This window comes from Epinephelus moara, chromosome 21, assembly GCF_006386435.1.
Source record: "Epinephelus moara isolate mb chromosome 21, YSFRI_EMoa_1.0, whole genome shotgun sequence".
NCBI lineage: Eukaryota > Metazoa > Chordata > Actinopteri > Perciformes > Serranidae > Epinephelus > Epinephelus moara.
The window spans coordinates 28214309-28233608 of NC_065526.1; the positions used below are offsets into that span (position 1 = coordinate 28214309).

The 19300-nt window shown below is 40.9% G+C and overlaps 1 protein-coding gene across 1 annotated transcript in view; it reads left to right on the top strand.

Annotated features, from left to right (window-relative positions):
* The window catches only part of LOC126382469 (partitioning defective 3 homolog), a 289875-nt gene that overhangs the window by 88818 nt on the left and 181757 nt on the right, over positions 1 to 19300 (top strand). The window contains exon 3 of the mRNA XM_050032353.1: positions 18065 to 18248. Coding sequence (XP_049888310.1) covers positions 18065 to 18248 — 184 coding nt within the window. The remainder of the gene's footprint in view (positions 1 to 18064; positions 18249 to 19300) is intronic.

Here is a 19300-nt window from a genome sequence, read left to right on the forward strand (position 1 = left end):
CTCTGTCCCCCCCTCACTTCCCAACCTCTTTATTTCAGCTAATTTATTGCTATAAAAGAGTTGTTTCCTCTGGACTGACGACCGCCTCATTGTGCAACAGAAACTACCCCAATGCTTGAGCCAGCCTGAGCCTTGCCAGCTGTGTCGCAACACACACACACACACATCGGAGCGCATGCTACGCTAACCCTTCCGACTAGGACCACTTGTCCAAGCCAAAGGAGTGACAGAATAATTCTCGGCAAAGAGAAGGGGAAGCTGTCCAGTTCACCGTGTTCTGAGCTGCTCAGCCAGGCTCTGTGAAGAAACAGCTCAGTGTAAAGCACTGTCGGCTCGCTCTTGAGAGCTCGCTCCCCTCCGCTGTGTCCTTCTCATGGAAGATTGCTCTGGCCTCTTTCGTCCTTTCACCCACTTCCCTGGCTAACCCCATCATCTTCTTTCTCCTTGTCCTTTTATATCAATTCCTTCCTTTTTTCCCCTTTTCTCTCTCCTCTCTCTGGCCACCTCCATCTATATTTCCACCCTTTTCTGCCTTCCTCTCATCCACCCTACCTCTCTCCTTTCCTTCTCACCTCCGTCTTTCTGTCCATCTTCACTCACCTGCTGCTTTCACGCTCTCCTCCCTCCCTTTCACGACCCTCTGCGTTGACATTTCTTTTTAGCATCGTCATCCATCCATTAAATGTGTTGTCTTTTTCCTCTGTTATGTCACGGAGGTTGGATGAATGACTTGTTTGTCTTGAAACAGACACAGCAGAAAAACAAGACCTGTGGCCTACATTACAGTACAATACAGGGTCATGTAGAGGATATGGTGTTATGTAGGATCATGTTTGGTTAACTATGTACAGCTTGTGCTGTGTTGTGGGGTTGAGGATGATTTGTGAGGTTGATAGTGAGGAAATAACGGCTTTAAGAATCAAAGTTACATAATAGGAATTAGCTTTGTTGCTCAGGCTGTAGTAAGAAAGCCAAAAAAGGCCATTTAAAGCTTGGGATTTAATCTTAGACCAATTTAACAAAAACTGAAATAAAAACATTTGCATTAGAAAGGCTGAAACTATTATTTGGCAGCTAAAGGGGGAAAAACTACTCATTATATTGCTTCTGGTTATTTTTTGAGATAAAGCAATGTGCGGTTGAGTTTTGTGAAAGCAGGGGCAATGAAAACAAAACATGCTGCAAATGACATCAACCTTCAAATCTACAGTCCAGTCTACATTAAAATCCAAAACTTGCTCCTAATTAAAGAGCTTATTTGTTTCTAATTTTAAATTTAAATTTGGTTTAAATGAAATAAATGTAACCAAACAGCTTTTCGAGTACCGACATACAACAGATTAAAGCCTTTCACATTTACATCGTAAACCTCCGAAACCCCCCAGTAATTTAAGTTACAGCTGTTTTGTTTTGTTGAAGTGATTGTTTGGTTTTTGTCGACTTACCTCAGCTTATCATGTGTTCGGCTACAGAGCTGCAGTTTTTTTCAAAAACCTATTAAGCCCTCATGTTCATACACAGGTTTTCCTACTTAATTAAACATATACATCCACACACACACACACACACACACACACACGCACACACAGTCACATTTACAGCGGCAGTGTCGCCTGCTAAGTGTTGATTAGTCCCATGGAAAACAGGTAATTGAAGCTAAACGGCTAAATATAGCCCTCAGTGTGATTAGCCGTGATAGCATGTGATGTATGGTGCTCATTAATGGTGCTAGCTAACCACCCCCCCTTCACCCCCTCACCCACACCCCGCTCACCTACACCATTCATTTAAAGGAACACTCTGTTTTTCAACCCTATCTCCACGTCTTTAATTGTAGAAGTGATGATCAATACAAGTGCTTTCTCTATCAGAGCATCCACAATAGACTGGTTTACTGTCAGGCCAGTTTGCTCGCAGTTTAATTAGTCTAATGTGAGTTACAGTGGTACAAAAATAAAGACTTATATTAAGCTTAGGTAGTCGCCCTTTCGCCTGACCACGGACAATCAGTGACACCCACTGGCAGTTTACAAAAAGAGTAAAATATAGCTCGCTAATGATGTTGCACAGGGAACAATGAGAAGGAATAGATGAGTATTTCTAGTTCATATGTCTCTATAGATTTCTTCTCAAGTGAGCAGAGCTTAGCAGCTTAAGGCTCTGTGATTTTAGCTTCAAATGAATCTTAATTTACCCAGAATAACAGTTTTACTGTAAATTAATAACTTAAGATGTCCACCTTTTAATTGTTGGACTTGAGTCTGCCTTTGTGAAATGACTCTTAGTTTAACACTGTCATGGCTAATATTTTAGCATGCTAACATCAAAGCAGTGCTTGCCTGTCAAATATACAGCACATTCAGCTGATACAGTACGTACCGTAACAAAAAAGTTGCTGAGTAAACCGCTGTGTTCCAGTTCCTTGTCTTTACGCCAGGAGCATCAGCTTACTTGGCTGCCGAGTTGTTGGTGGAGATTGCTGGTGTGATAGAGACTGAGCTGCAGGTAGCCCAGCCCTGCAGTCTGCTGTTCAAAACAGCACTAATGGTTCTTCCTCACGTGGTTTATTCTGCTGGTAAAACAGCAACCAAATGGAGCTTTTCCACTATGACACATACCATAGATCTCAAGATATAGAAACCTTAAGTCCTTCACAGGGATGACAAAGACTTTTCTGTTGAGAGAAGATGTTCAGGTTGTTGATGTTCAGTTCATTTATTCACCATTCAGTACCAGTTTGATTGTCATATGCCCAGCAGAAACAGACACAGTAGTTAAATGTGTGTCTGCAATGTGATGCTTGCATTAAATGCCACAAAGACTATCCTGTTAGCATACATGCTAAACATGGCTAACGTAGCAGCTATTTAGCTGAACTAATATGTGGAGTTTATTACTAAACTGACCGTTCCCAGTGGCAGCAGTAGTTGTTGTGTTTGCACATTTTAGGGCACATACATTTGCAAGTTAAATTATTGAACATTTGGACCAACTTGTCATGGTCTTATAATGTGTACATTGTGTATTGTGCAACCCGATACATAGGGTTGATTGAATAAATTTAATTACTTCATAATAAAGTAGTTTTAAAGTCTCATGTTGATATACATGTACAGGTTCATTACGTGTAGCATTACAATGAAGTTAAGGACATGAATATATTGACAGCAACAGAAATAACAGGACACAAAAGATTTTAGGACCAAATTACAGCATTAGGTTTGTCAAAAAGTTTGCAAGGCACAATTTGTCTTTTAGTTTGGCTCAGGCTGAAATTGATGGATGTGATTTGTTCAAAATACCCACAGTAACTTGAGTGCGTTTTATTTTTAGTGTTGGCAGCCTCAGTGGGGAATGAACCTGTACCCATGGCAGTGGTAGTACCTTGCTCTACCTATCAAGCCAGAGGACAATCTTCTCTTACAGAGGTTTCAGAAATGGGTTCACAGTGCAATATCAGGTGTTTGGCCATAGGAAATAGTTTCTCTCAGTATGTGTGTGTGTGTGTGTGTGTGTGTGTGTGTGTGTGTGTGTGTGTGTGTGCGGCTCTCCAGTGGATTTGTTGCACAGTCTTTTCTGTGCTGTACCCACATCTATCAGCTTTCAGCAACTTGAATTAAACACACTTTTCACTGTGCTGAAAGACTGTCAGCACTCTTCAACTTTGTTTTTTAAAGCTCCAGTATCCAGAATGGTCAGTGTAGCTGTCGAAGCTGAGCGAACAAGCAGATGGGGTTAACTTGAGAACAAACTTTTCAAATTTAACAATGAAGGGTGATGTGAAAATCAGAAAAGGGGAAATTACAGGTTTAATTTCAATCTCAGCCTGAAACAAAACTCCTCAGGGGGAGCCACTAAAGACATATGTTACTGCTTTTATGTTAGGGATAATGTACAAGGAGTGGGTCATTATCCTAAAATAAACCTTGACAGGGTGATGCAGGGTTTATTTTGAATTAATGACTTACTTGCAATACATCATCCTTCTTTTGACATGGCTGTTTTCTAAAGATTTGACAAAAAATACTGATCTGAAAATGATTTTATTGCTTCCGCTAAGCGTCTATGATCAGATCTGTGTCCATGACAATTAGTTATTCATAGCAGACTGTAGAATGCTGAAGTAGACCAGTCAAAGTTGAGTATTCAAAATAGCAGTGTAATAAAATGCATTAACACACAGAGGTAGGCTAGCTGTTTGCCCCTGCTTCCACTCTCTATGCTAAACTAAGCTAATTTCTCACTGTCTCTAGCTTTACATGTAGCGCACACGCATTAGAGTAGTATCAATGTTCTCATCGAACTCTTGGCTAGAAAAAGAATAAAGCTGATTTCACACTGCTGCGTGGTAACTCAACGCCTCCAGTCATTTCAGTGAGGGGTAGGTAGCAGAGGGGAAGCGGTTTCCAACACGGCAGTAGCGATATGAAGAATGCGAACAGATTTAGCTCTGCCTAATTATGTTAATTAATCAAACCTATGATGGAAAATATGATCAAATATAAATCCCCATAAAAAAATAAAAGAAAGGAGAGATGCATGAAAACATAATCGCAAGCACTTTTTGTATCAGGTTAGTCATTTCTGACTTCCTAGCATGGCTGTAAACGCTTTGTCTCGGGCGTGGAGCCAAAGTTCAGAAGAATTCCACCCATAAAAGTTCAGCAGAAAGCGGTGTAACAAGAGCAACATCTTTCAGGGAATAAGAGTCACAACTCAGCACTCTTCTCATTTTGGAGAATGAATCACCTTCAGTGCTTCACTCCCTTACCCCCGCACTCCCCCGCTCTGTCTGATTGCCGTTTTCAGTTTGTCAGTCTGGCCTCGGCTCAGATGGCCCGAGCTTTCCCCCACATGTTTTCTATCGTCTGGATTAAAGTGAAATGGATCGCGGGTCAATATGCCGAGCAGAATTGCTCCACGCCGCTCTGGATTGTCCTCACCTCGATTACAATGTAATCCTAAATCTGTGTTTGCTTTGACATAATTGTTGTGTGTTTTGTGTCAGTTTGTGTTTTGAGGAACAAACTGATTGAATAAACGAGCAGGAAGGCATTTAAGCAGTGGAAGGTTGAGTGTCTGGATGTTTTGATGGTGTGCATTTGGGAAGGTGAGCGCACACCTGGGCAATGTCATGTCTCATTCCCCTTTATTTGATACGTCTTCTTCTTCTTCTTCTTCTTCTTCTTCTTCTGTGATTGTGTGTCTTTGTCTAAACTCAGTGAAGCCAAGGTCACTGTGTGTTCTGCCTTTGCTCACTCTGTAACAGTCTCTGTGGGAGTTTGGGGTTGCGCTGCTCGTCTACCAGCCTCAGCTAATCTTAGCCACATCTGTCACACATCCAAACCACCGCCCCTTTGGCTTCTGCTGCTCGGATGAACGCTTTTCCATAGAGGCTCTTGGAATTGTTTGGCAAAACACCCATTTGATTATAGAAATGAGTCAAATCCAATTTGAAATTCGGAGAAAGTTTTAAACAATCTGGGGTCTTGAACTTTCCTCTATTTTTTGCAGCCCTCTTTATATTAGACACCAGTTAAAGTTTTCTCCCCTTTGCATTAAACGTTGGTAAACAAGACAAGTGCAGTGCATTGTGCAGTTATACCCACATGCTTGGTTTAATATAAAATTGAATTCATAATAATATACAACTCATATTAAAAATTTGTTATGTTTATGGTGACTAAATGCAGGAAGCCTGTTGCTCTTTTTTACTGTACTGATTATTCCAAAATAATCTGCTTTTGTGAGCTCTGTTTCTTTATTTTAGTTGTCAAAATGGTTTTATATGAAATTCTCAGAAACATTAAAAGGTCCAATAAGTCTTAAATTTGTCTTTCTGAAACTTTCAGATACGAGTGTGTGAGAGTGATATGTGGTGACTGCGAGGGAACAAAGTGACCAAATAACTTCAGAGTGCTGTAGCAAGAACTCACTGCACACACTGTGCTGGATGTTTCTGAATGTAGAAATGGGACGGGATAAGCCTAAATGTGCGAGCTAGTGTGATAGATGTAGAGTGAAGCTTTGGAGGGAAAGTTAACTGGGATGTCGGCTGTGATTTCATTAAAATTCAAAGCTCTGTAAAGACAGGGTTTTGTAAAAGCAGCGGTACTGTTGCTCGCAGACATTGTTTCCGCAGTCATCCCTCCTAAACATCCAGGAAGTCGACATTCCAGTTCATCGCAGTTCAGAGATGTTGGAGGTCAGGACTCTGTGCAGGCAATTTAGTGTCTTCCACACCACCACTTTGTGCACCGCGGCATTCAGGGTTTTTCCTGGCTCAAAATGAGGCGGAGTTGGTACCTTTCTGATCATGTTAACATAGGTGCATGTGTCAATGCACCTTCAACTGACTCAAGCAAATGCTTTTTAACAAGCAACGTATTTTACGAGTTCTAAAAATTATGTAAATGCTAAGCAATTTTGGCGACCCTACACTATATAGGAGAGAAGTTATAGAATATTTTTGTAGTAGCCTATCTCCTTTCGGTGTTGTACTTTATAGACAGTCCCTCTGTACAGCTGTCTGCACATAGCAGCAACGTTGTTAATCCAACTAGGAGGATAGCTGGTTTTGATAAAAATTAGGTTGTAGCTCGTTGTCTGCTTTACTATGGTAGGAAAGAGGTGTTGTTTGTGTTTTAATGTTTTTCTTATGAGTGATTGATCCAGAAAGTTCAAATCTGTCAATGTCTTTCCAGCTTTACCAGACTAAAAGCTGTTTTAACTAATACCAACTGCCATTTGCAGTGCCGTTTGTAAGTGCCAGATGGTGATATAAAGCTATCATAAAATCAAACAACAGGGAAAAGGAGACCAATAATGACTTCATCGACTTTTCTTTTGCGCTTATAGGGCTGGAACCACTATAAACATAAGGCTATTGTATTCCTCTGGTAGTTTTGGCAGTGCCTTTCTGGGTCCACTGTTCTCATTATGATACAGTGCCACCACATCGGCGTAATGTCACGATTGACCTTTCACTAAGCCCCGCCCCATTGCGATTGTCCAAATAGCTGTCAGAGTAAACATGGAGCTTACTTAGTGAAGGGTCAGTTGCAGTCAGAGATTACAGAAATGCACCAAGTGCAATGCTTCATAGAAATGTTTTTTTCCTGAAGACACCCGTCAGAGTTTTGTCAAGAGCTGGAGGCAGGACGAAATTTGACGGAGGCAGTTGCCTCGTGATTCTCTGTGCAGGCATCAACATGTTGAAACAGGAAAAGGATCTTTTCCAAACTGTTGCAACAAAACTTGTTTGTCTCACACTATTTTCTCACTGTGTGTTGCAACATTAAGATTCTCCTTACTTGGAACGGAAAGGCCTAAATTACAAAACATGCGAAACAGCCCCAGATGAATAAAAATGAATTATCTCATAATTAGATATGTGTGAAGTAGTGCCTCTGCTTCTCTCTACTGAAGGTTAATGTTTTATTTCACAAGTGTACACACTTCTTTGTATTTGCACCAGAAGTCGCCTGTATTTCAAGCTATGGGGCTTGTCTCTGCTATAAAATGCTGTTCCATGTATGTGTGGAAATCTGAGATACGTCATAATGTTGAGCTGCCTCTCCTCACCATATATTTGTGTCTAATTATTATATATATACTACATCAATTAAAATGACTCCTGTTGATAGAGTAGGTGAGATGGAGTCACTGTTATTCTTTTCCAGTGTATTATTGTACAACCTTGCTTGTACAGCCGTCCACCAACTTCTATTTGTGGAAAAATTATGATGGAAACTTTCATGTAACCTCTCAGGTAACAAATCAAACTGAACGTATGAAAGAGGAGAAAACACCTCTCGTCTCCCTCCGTGGCTTTGATGAATCCCTCTGGCTGCCCTCATGTATTTGTTACTCGTTGAGCGGAAACCATGTGACTATAACTCTCGCCACAGTTCTCCAACTTTTCACCTTTTTTTTTTTGACTTTCAAAGAACGGTTTAATATGCAGCCAATTTCCTTCTTTACATAATGAGCCTGTCAAGAGTCACATTTTTCCAATGTCTCAACTCGAGGTGCAAATCTTAGGAGATTTCCTGAAAACTAGAGAAATAAATGTCATGGATGAACCAAACTATGGCTCACTTTTCAAATCCCTCAGTTTTTCCATTTTCACTTAAAAACCATGTGAGCTGAAGTTCATTTTTCAATACCATAAAATGTAGGAAATCTTGTCTGCATAGGTATTATCATGTTGTCATCTTACGTTTAAGGTTTCCAACCATCCTTTAAAAATGATGATTTTTTTTAATGGTGGGTATAGTTTTTTCCTCAGATGCTAGACATCTCATTTTGAAACTGAGCTCCTCACATAAACATTGTGGTGTGCCGACCCGAGGGTAACATCGGTCACTGCCTGTCTGCACTCTGTGGTTTTTGGCTTTGGCGGAGTGATTTTGAAGGTTTTGATGACTGTCGCTTTTGGGGAAAGGCCTGCTTCAACCTCGCACTTTTGTTCACAGTTCCCGAAGCATGTAACCGAGGAAAATGTTCTATGCTGCAGTTTTTTGACCTGAGAGGAGAGTCGGGACAACATGTTTTGGATTACACAGCTGTGTAGGTGAAAGTGAAGTGGTTACTTCCCTCCGTTTGCTGACAGCTTTGCTTTTTTGCCCTCTCATTCCCTGGCACAGACCTGGTTGAGAGGATGCCAGGTCTGGAGGATGAGAATCAGGTCATCTTTGTTCGCAAAGTGTCTCTGTTAACCCTCTTCCTTTTGTTGTTGCTTTCATATGGGCATATGGAAGTACATGGTAAAATATCAGGCTCTAAATATCCGTTATCTGAGGTTGTCCACCTGCAGCACATTAATTTGTGGCTAAATAAACAATACCATAATAGTTATTATTGGCAGATCAATCTGAAACTTCAAGTCAAGGCAAATAACTTTAATTTGTACAGCCCAACAGCTCTTAATTCAGCCCAGGCTCTCTAACAAGACCAGGAAATACTTCTCAAATTATAACAGGAGCCATTACTTGGAAAAGGCAATTACAAAAGATTAATAGAAAATGTGTAGTATTAAGCAAAATACAAAAAGCAGTAATTCAGCACTGGGGTTTCCAGTACAAATGAGCCGAATATGGGACTTTCCAAATTTATCCAAGAAGTGGCTCCAATGAACAGTCGAATTAAATACTCCAACTCCAATAAAGTAGTTCCATTAATTAATTAAAACGAGTCCTTACTTAATGCTGTACTCACTGGTCCCATTTCTTTCTCTTCTAATTTCTGAATCCAGCACCCAAACTATTGGCTGATACCAAGTAACCAGTCCAGTGTATTTGATCAGTTCATCACTAAATGTCTGACAATGTCTGACCTTTAAATGAAAACAGAAATGAGTAGTCGAAAGAATAATCTGCAACTGTCTTGATAATTTATATTAAAGGGGGCTTATTTTGCGTTTCTGATTTATATGTAGTGATGTTCATATTAAAGGAGCAGTGTGTAAGATTTGGTTGAACAAATTCTTATTCATTTGAAGGTTTTGGACTTTTGTTTACCCAAAATAAACAATTAGATCCACTTTAAGAATATATTTCACCTTTTTTTGCGTTTTATATCCCAAACAATTGATAGATTGAGAAAATAACTGGCAGATTGACAATAAGAATAATTGTTAGTTTCATCCATACTTTTTTTAGGCAGGCTCTATTATATAGTCTATTTGTGCTCCAACTCCACTTATCTTGTCATTTCCACTCTGTATGACGAACAGATTTCCCCTTCTGTTTAAGTAATCTGTCCTGCTCTCTTTCTCACTTATTGATAATACAGTTTAGATTCAATTAATCATATAAAAGAACACAAACACTACACAGCGTGGAGCTTGACACTAGGGAAAATGCAGTCTATTGCTATAATATAATTCTGTGTGAAATTGTAACGACTTGTCATTATTTTATGTGACAAGGGGATAAATCAAGCGGTCCATAGATGGATGTAGCAGCTTGGAAAGATTTATGCTTTGGAGTTGGTCGCCAGAACCAAGGCAACTGTAATTTTTGGATGGCTGCGCTGCATAAGCTCAGGGATTTCTGATGAAATAAGACTGGGCGATCATTGATGTGGTGCAAGCAGTGACTGTATCTTGCTAAATTCAACCCCCCCCCCCCCCCCCCCCCNGCAGTGACTGTATCTTGCTAAATTCAACCCCCCCCCAACACCCCCCCGTAAGGATTAATTCCCCTTTGATAGACCTCCGGTTCCCTCTCTCTGGTCCGGGCTGCCAGCGTATTGTTCTAGCCAGAGTTATGATGATGATTTATGAGCTGCAAGTGACTGCTGAAAAGTGGACTGACTCACACTTTCCATTATAATTTACTTTTCAATTATTGTTACTTTTTTTGGCTTGGGTTTATCGCGTGTGTGTGTTTGTGTGTGCAAGAAAGTGAACAAAAGTTGATAAAAAGTGAGTTTTGCAAACACACACACACACACACACACACACACACACACACCTACATCCATGTACAAAAACTTTCTCATACACATTTTGCACAGTTTAAATGTGTATACTTGCGGCCGTCCTCCATAACAAGTTTGGGAATTGAGAATTAGATGTTTTTTAGTTTTAGTGCACAACAGTACATCATAAAGCAATTAGTGAAGGAATTAATTCATTAATCAGCAGAAATAAAATTCAGTTATGAGCAAGAGCATCTCACATATGACCCTCACAGTTTGTCAAACTCAAAGATCTGCTTTTCTTCACATTTGGGATTTTTGAACTTTTGGTGAAAAGCAAAAGTGCAGGCTTTGTTTCAAAATTGGGGAGGACACGTGAAACGGGGGAGGTTAGGGGTCCTCCGCCAGAATATTTTGAGCATCAAGCATGTTATTTCCTGCAATTTGTGCCTTTTCTGCATCAATTTATGGTATAAATGTCTTTAATTTTGTCACAGTAAAAGGCCTCTGCTACTTTTTTTTTTTTAAAGATTATTTTTTTGGGCTTTTTTCCCTTTAATGTACAGGATAGAGTGAAATGGGGGAGAGAGAGAGAGCGGGGGGTGACATGCAGCAAATGCGACCGCTGCGGCGAGGCATCGCCATTGTACATGGGGCGCCGGCACTATCCACTGTGCTACCAACGCCCCAGTCCTCTGCTACTTTAATGTTTTAAAATGGCATCCACATATTTTAGATATTGAGGGGGATGTGTCCCCTGCGTCCCCTCCAGAAAACTATGCCTATGGTTAAAAGGAATACACTGTTGACAGCATCACATGTTATCAGCATATGTCATGTTTTATGTCCCAATCAAATAATTAGGAAAATAATTGTTGCAGCCTCGATTGAAATATAAAAGGCTACAGTTAACGCCAAAAAATGAGGTTATACTCATTCTAGAAAGTGTAAACCTTCTGACTTGTATTGACACAATTTCACAGGCCAATCAACACCCATTTCTCGCTGCACAGATCCTCTGTTTTCCTCAGGATACACCAACCCTGCTGATTTGATGTCACCTTTTTTTGTGAGTTTGTGTTTGTGTGTGATGATGGGTGGCAGCACTTCTCCCATGGCAGGGTCAGGGCTGTGCTTGTCAACAAACCTCAGCAATTAGCTTTGACTTTGGACTGTATGATGGCACACAGACAACAATTCACTCAACAAAACACCCAACAGAACAGCATTAGGTCCCGAGGGAGCATCTGTCAGTCCCAGCTGTGCCCTCTGATGTTTACACTCCAGCATGTTCACTTACATTCATGTCTAATCAATGACGGGAAGACATACTTAAGGTGATATTTAGTTTGTTCACTTGTCATTTGTGGGGTTTTTGTGTCTCTTCTTTTCAGCAAGCATTTGTTTTTTATTAAAAATTTGCAGTGAGATGTTCTCAGCTGCGCATGGATATTCTGTTTGTACACTGTTGTACACAAATGATCTCGTACTGACATAATTTGTGTAGAAAAGAGTGTAATGCAAATGATTTCAGCGACTGCTTTTGATTTGAAATAATTGGATAATATGAAACGTTTGGAATTCCTGTGGGCAAACGCGCCTTTTCCAGTAGTCAAAAAATGAAAGTCAGTGTTGAGGAAACATAATAATCTGATAATTACAACTATTGGACAGTGGGAGGAGAAAAGCATCAGTGGAAATGTACAAATACTGTTAAGAACTTGTCCAAAATAGCATTACTTCTGGGATTTCTGCATCTTGAAAAGTATGTTGGAATAAAAAATGGAGCTGTTTGCATCGACAGCCTCATCATATCCACCATACTGCTGTAATTATGACATACTGTCGATGATTATCACTGATTGTTTCTACCTTTCAATGATAGCACAATGGCTTAAGATTTTGAGGCCCCACCACATTTACAGTGCGCACTGCAGCCGAACTGATTACCATGTAATAAGAACCACATGGGCTGTAAAATCACATGGGGTGGGGGGGGGGGGGGGGGGGGGTTCTTCTTCTGTGGTGTCCTCAGGGAGCGGGCTAGGAGGAGGGAGGAGGTTTGCTGACTCAGCTGTTCTGGCTGAACTGAGCCTTAATGAGGGAAGAGTGGAGGACTCTCTGACAGATACACACAGGAAGTTATATACAGTATAGACGTGTACGCGTAAAACACAGTCGCACGCAGACACACAACCTGTCTCACTGCCTTCTCCCAAGAGTCTCCCTTAAAGTCACACACACACACACACACACACACACACACACACACACACACACATGCACACAATTCTACTCTCATATCTGTTTTACCTCCCCTCGTTCTTCCTATTCCCCTCTTTTTTCGTTCTGTTCTTCATCGACACGTTCTCCACATCTCCTTCAACCCCCTACCCTCCCACACACACTCCCTCCACAACCCTCCCTCCTGCCCCTTGACCTTTATTATCCCCATTACTGTGTGTACACATTAGCCCCGGGCTGACGCGAGCTCTAATTTGAAGTAAATGTCTGCACATTTATGTAAAGGGCCTAATGGGAAAAATGAGTCTTGAGGTCTGTGTGCAAGTGTGTGTGTGTGTGTGTGTGTGTGTGTGTGTGTGTGTGTGTGTGTTCCCCTTGAGAGCCTGTTACTCTCACCAGGGAGCCTGTCCAGCGTGCTATAAAACTCCACAGCTCTCAGGCTAAATGTGGCTGAAATGAAGGTTTAATGTGCTGGAAAACTGGTAGTTGGATTTGAATGATGCTAGTGTGTGTGTGCTTTAATGGATTGTGTGGGTGTCTCTGTGTGTCTAAATGTAATTGTGTGTGCGCTAATGCTTCTCTTTCAACTTTACCATATTTCTATGTATATATCAGAGCGTGTCTTTTAGTGTGTAAATGTTTACGTAGTGTGTTTTATTGTGATTGTTGCTTTAAGAGTGTGCCTTTTTTTTTTTTTTTAAAGTGAGAGTGCGAAAGTTGTTGTTATTCAGTAACATACAACAGGTGGTGTGTGAAAGACTACTGCTGTGCAGTGGTTCCCTCTCTTTTATGCATCAGAAGATACGCAACATGTTAAAAATAGGCACTTCTAATTCTGCTCATTCACCAGAAGAAAATGCTGGCATTGTACATTTCTGCAAACCACGGATATGTTACATTTGTACATTTCAGACTATTATAGCAATGTTCCTAAAGTGACAAATAGCATATGAGCTGACTTTGTCGTCGGGAAGTGGAAGTGATGGTGGATGGCCTGTCACCTGGGTGAAACACCTGCCAAGCTGCAGACCAATGTTCGAGACTGACAAACAACAAGAGCAGTTGTTTTAGTTTAATGGGTTATCTTTGCATTTGTAGCAGGTTTTTTTTTCCCACCGAATGTGGGTGTTTTTAAGTGAAACATGAGTGGGCTTGTTGGGACCCGTCACCATGTTTTCACTGGGGATAGTGCCACTAAAAGCAGCTGGTTTTTTTGCCAAGACATTGCTGCCTTTCCAGCCAGGATAGTGCCACCAAAACCGGGTGTTTTAAGCCAAAACATTATCTTTTCCTAACCATAACCAAATGTTATTTTTGCCTAAACCTAACCCCACACTATCTACAGTGTTGTTGAAACTTTAAAGGAGCAATTAGCGAAATTCATAATTTCTAGATTGAAGGAATTAAAAAATTGCTATGTGAAGAACTAGAGGTACAATTTCATCTGGAGTATAGCATGACCTCACACACCCTCTCTCTGTGTTGATCTCCAGCCCATTGTTTACAAGCCAGTCCGGCTGCACGTTCATGTACGTTCATGTGAAGCCGACTTGGCTAGAGCCATCGCCAGCAGCCTGGTGGGCTGCTCAAGCTCCGGACATTAACCCATCCAGGTGTTTCCTCTGCAGCCTCCACTTCACCCAGCTTCACTCAGCTGCCCGATAAACCCGCTGCTTCTTCCCACTTTAAACTGAAGCAATGTTTTAGCCTAGTGGGCAGCCCGCAAGCCAGCTGCCCGCTAGGCTAAAACATCGCTCTCACTCACGGAGAAGAGGAGGAACGTTAGCGTTAGCTCCCGGTGTTAGCGCTAGCCCAGTCGGCTGCCACCGGCTACTGGAGTAACATAACAGCTATGTAGCGCTTCTATCAGCTCCTCTAGTCACTGAGCCTCGCCTCCACCTCAGCAAATATATTGCATTTATTACAGGTACCATCATCATTGAAGTAGGCAGGGGAATAGCTAAACACAGCAGAGACCAAGACATCGCTAACTGCTAGACGAGGCGAGTGGGTGGGGTGGGGGGTGGAGAGCAGAGGTAGAGGGTGGAGTGGCTCATGACACACTTTGTTTTGGTCTACAGGCAGTGCACAACAGCGAACCTAGTGGTGAAACGATTTCGCTTTTTGCCCCTTTAAGAAACATAAAGTTTAAATGTATCCGCTACAAATGTACATATCTGGGGTACAAAATTTATTCTGGCGACTGGGTTGCCGTTCATTAAAGCTCCCTACCAGGTAAATGGGGACATCTCTCTCCATGGCTCAGTTGGCATAACACAGGTTTTTGTGGCCTTGCCAAGATTACTCTAATGACACCAGGGTTATTTTCTCAGGCCTTACAAAGGCTCCTGCCGAGCCATAACTTCCAATTTAACTGCTTTGTTAATTGTTTGTGTAATGACTTCCTCCCTGCATGAATTCATTTTCTTGCAGTGATTTGATTATGTTTTGTCATTGCTTTTTCATTTGTCCAAAGTGTAGCCCAACTTGTTAGTATTAGCTCCTGCCACCATCAAAAATACTATCTCTGTGTATTGACACACATTTAACCAAACATGTTGAGTGAAGTGAGTAAGTCGAAACTTTGCTGTCAGAAGTAGATAGACAGAAGCAAAAAAATGCATGATCGTTTTTTTATTCTTTCTTCTTATAAATGTGGAGCTGGTTTCAATTCAGAAATGTTTCTCAATACTTGACACTTGTTCTCCAAAGATAAAAAAAAATTTCTAAAAGCAAAATTAAACTGACCTTGACTATTTTTCTCATGTGGTATATCTTTGCTTTGTATTTTCCCGAAGTGAAAATAATGTGTCGGAGCCTGTTTTTGCTCAGCGTCTTCTTGCCATGAGGTGTTTGGTCAAGTTTTCTTTTAGTTCAGAGTTTTTCTTGGGTTGGGATCATGTAAATAAACCCACATGAACTGCAGTGATATCTTGAAGATGTTTGAGCCATTCAGCGTGTTTATTTTTAACCCCGGTGAGATACTGTGGGTAAGGGGGTAGACCTCCGAGTGGGGACATTATCACGATCATGCCTCTACATCAGATCTCACCACGAGGGACAGTTAGATCACATCCTTTGAATTGGCGAATGTTGGATGGATTTTTTATTTTCTCCTCTGCTAACTGAAGCCAGCTGAACACAGCCGTGGGCCTGGTGGGAGTCAAAGAGGGACGGCATGAATCTCATTTTTAATCTAATAAAGGGACTCGGTAGAGGCTGGAATTAATCACATCTGTGAGGGAGAAGAGCTTTGGTAAGGTAAAGATGTGGAGCGAAATTGTGGAGGCATTTTGAATGAAGAGAGGATATGATTGGACGTAATAAGCACCTCAGTGTCATAACGTAAAAAAGAGAGTCTAAATCACCCCCATATCCATTTGGACTGTATGTACAGTGCTCATGCATTCGAGCAGAAAAGCACCACCATGTTTTGACAATTTACCAATTCCAATAAATATATTGTAACTTCTCTTGCTCTATATCCAGGTTCTTATAGTAATGGTTGATGAGGATTTGTTTAAAGGAGTGACCCAATTATGACAATTGAGCAAGGGCCAACCCTGATACACCTTTGCCCCTTACACTTAGCCCTTGATCATGTCTAGGGGTAGGGTGTCCCAATTCTTGTTGGGATAGAGGGGTATGGTGAAAGATAAGGGCTACATGGCACTCCAAACAGAGGTTTTTCAGAGGCACACTCCTATATGAGCAGCAAAAGAAACCAATGGATATACTTTCTTAATGAATTAGGATTTAAAAATTAGGATAACTATCATATTATATTAAGCCCTTTTTAAATAGGAATTGTGCAGATTTACAGGAAAGCCCAGTCAGTCTTCGTTCAGCATTGGCAGTATAAAAACAAAATCTGGGAGTGCGGCAAAATGCCACCTGCCTACTTTTGTTTATACAGAATGCGCCTTTTTCGGGGCAGTAGTGGGCGTGAGCAAGTAACAAAACGTGTAGCTCAGCGTGTGACGTAAACATTGCTATCGCTGATTTGTCACAGTCCAGCATTTTGACATATTTCCATGTTGCATTCCCCCTCTTTAATGGCACATAACTCCTGAAATATAACTTGTGTCCAACAGCGAAGTTGCTGCACTTGTTACCGCTCCTCTGATATCAGTTTAGGCTGGGAGGGTAGGAGCACAGGTTGCTAACATTAGCCTACAGAGCACCACTAGTTGCCTGGTAATAAAGCTGTGGTCTTTATTTGATGACTTGTTTGATCAGTTACTAGCATGAAACTTACATTTTGAACAAATCGCAAGGTTCATGCTTTTCTATCTTCATTGGATAAATGGCAAATGTCATTATGATAATGCCATTATTGCCATAGTCGAATCTGTATACGTAAACGATATTGACAGCTACTGATGATGTGTTAGGGTCTTGAAGGGTTTTCCCATTTCATAGGGGAAGATTTCCACCACAACTCCTTGTAACTCTATTCCAAGGGGCAAAGGGGCACTTGAAAACGAGGGGTAGGGGTAAAAATAAGAAATTCGATTAAACACCCTGACTGGAAGAGATGACGACTCCAATAACTGCAAGAAAATTGCGAGCAGACACTCTGACAAAGTCCTCCCTCTTCTCCATGTCTCTAAGTACTCTAACCAGAGTTAGCATTAGCTCATTTAGAAGATTTGAACAGTTAAACATGAAAGACTTAATGTTCTAGCAGGATTTCAGGGGTTATCTTTCACTGATAATTTTGTTCTCTGTACTTAGCTAGATGTTTTGACTGAATTTGTATTATTTGATTCTCTGTAAAACGAAATCCTGTTTGTACAGGCACAGCTACAGACAAAACCCAATTCATTTACATGTTAAAAAGATTGTTTTTCCCCATATTACTTAACATATACTTATCATAACACTTGTCTCGGAGCAAGCAGCTTATGTAACACAGAGTTATCATTTCCACACATGCTGCTTAACCTTTTGGGGTTTTATGTAGTTATTTCTAAGAGAAAAAGCAATACAGTTCTCTCTCTTTGCTCGCCCATCCTTTTGTTCCTTTCTTTTTTAAATCTCTCCATTATTTGGGGGTATTTATGCTCTTTTATATCATTTGTTGAAGGTTTTTCCTCACTCTTTTCTTACATGTGTCCCCGTCTCTCTCTCTTTGTTATTGTAATTTTCTCTCAGAATTCCACATTATCCCAGTGTATGTTCTCATTGTTTGGGTTTTAAGCTTTTTGTCAAATACAAAGAAAACCTTTTCCATAAATGTAGTCTACTTTATTTATTGTTGTCCTTCTTTCACCACTCCTTGTCTTTCTGAGGACATACAGCAGTTAAGCCTGTTGTCTTTTTATTATGCATTCAATGAAATTAAAAGCAACATGTTCATTAAATCCAACATCTCCCATCCTTCCATCTCCAGTTGATAGCAGTGTATGACGAACAGGAGCCCCATCACGGCGGCGATGGCACCAGCGCCAGCTCCACAGGGACCCAGAGCCCCGATCTGTTTGCTGCAGACCTCAGCGCCGGAAGTGGAGCCTCGGCCTTCCAACCCTACCAGGGCGCCAGTGAGATCGAGGTCACACCGTCTGCCCTGCGCACCAGTAAGTCCAAACACTTGAGGGAAAAAAGAAATCAGAGATGCATGTGGCTGGATTGAAGACCTTTGGGTGATTTGTAAATGTATGCATTAACTGAACAGAGAGACCATTATCTAAAGATACAATCAGGAACTACAACATTTACTTAACAAATGATTAATAATTGAGTCCGTTCCTCTTATACGCCTTAAATTACAAATCTGCCATCCTCATTAGCGTCAAATATCAGCAACTGCCGCAGTATACAGCAAACCCAACAAATTACCTTATCACAGCCCAGCGGTACCTTAGCCCTGTCCATAAATTCTGTTAATTGGACAGGAGGGCCTTTTTTTTTCAGGCACAGATAGCCGTTTGATCCCCGGCCAAAGTGGCTAATTGGTTCTATTCGCTGCCTCCTAAATCAAATGTGACGCTGAGCCCGTCCACCTCTGCAGTTTTGCCGGCCAAGTTGCTTCTTCCACCGTAATTACTGTGAGTTTGGATGCGAAACTGACTCTTGTAGGTGATTTGTCAATTTGGATCAAGCAAAAACCTTTTGCACACAACCATAAGCAGACGCAAACAAACACTCACACTCACACGGACATACATGGAGACAAACACATATTCTAACTCTCTCTTCCTACTCAAATATTTTCCCTTCTGTCCATCTTAATCTATGTACAACTACAAATAAATTAAAGTTGTAACTGAAAATAAAGTTCACTTTTAAGCCTACCTGCAAACCTTAGAATTAAAACTTATTTATATTCATTTTGACTAAAAATATGTATGTGTGTGAGACCTCAGGAGGTCTCTTAAGTTGAACATTTGTCAGCAGCGGGTCTTATTCATGGAACGTGAGCAGAAGGAATTTGTGTGTAAACTTCGCAAACGGAAATTTACGTGCATGCCCGCATTCATCAATATTTTAGTAGCTCTGATCTTTTCGTAGCTACTAACAAAATCTACTCCTGCTCCTGACCACTCGTAGTGCTTGTGTAAATTTAGTAAAGCACATAAATATTGCTTGTCACTATTGGAAATTACAATTTTAACTCGTATTGCGCTCT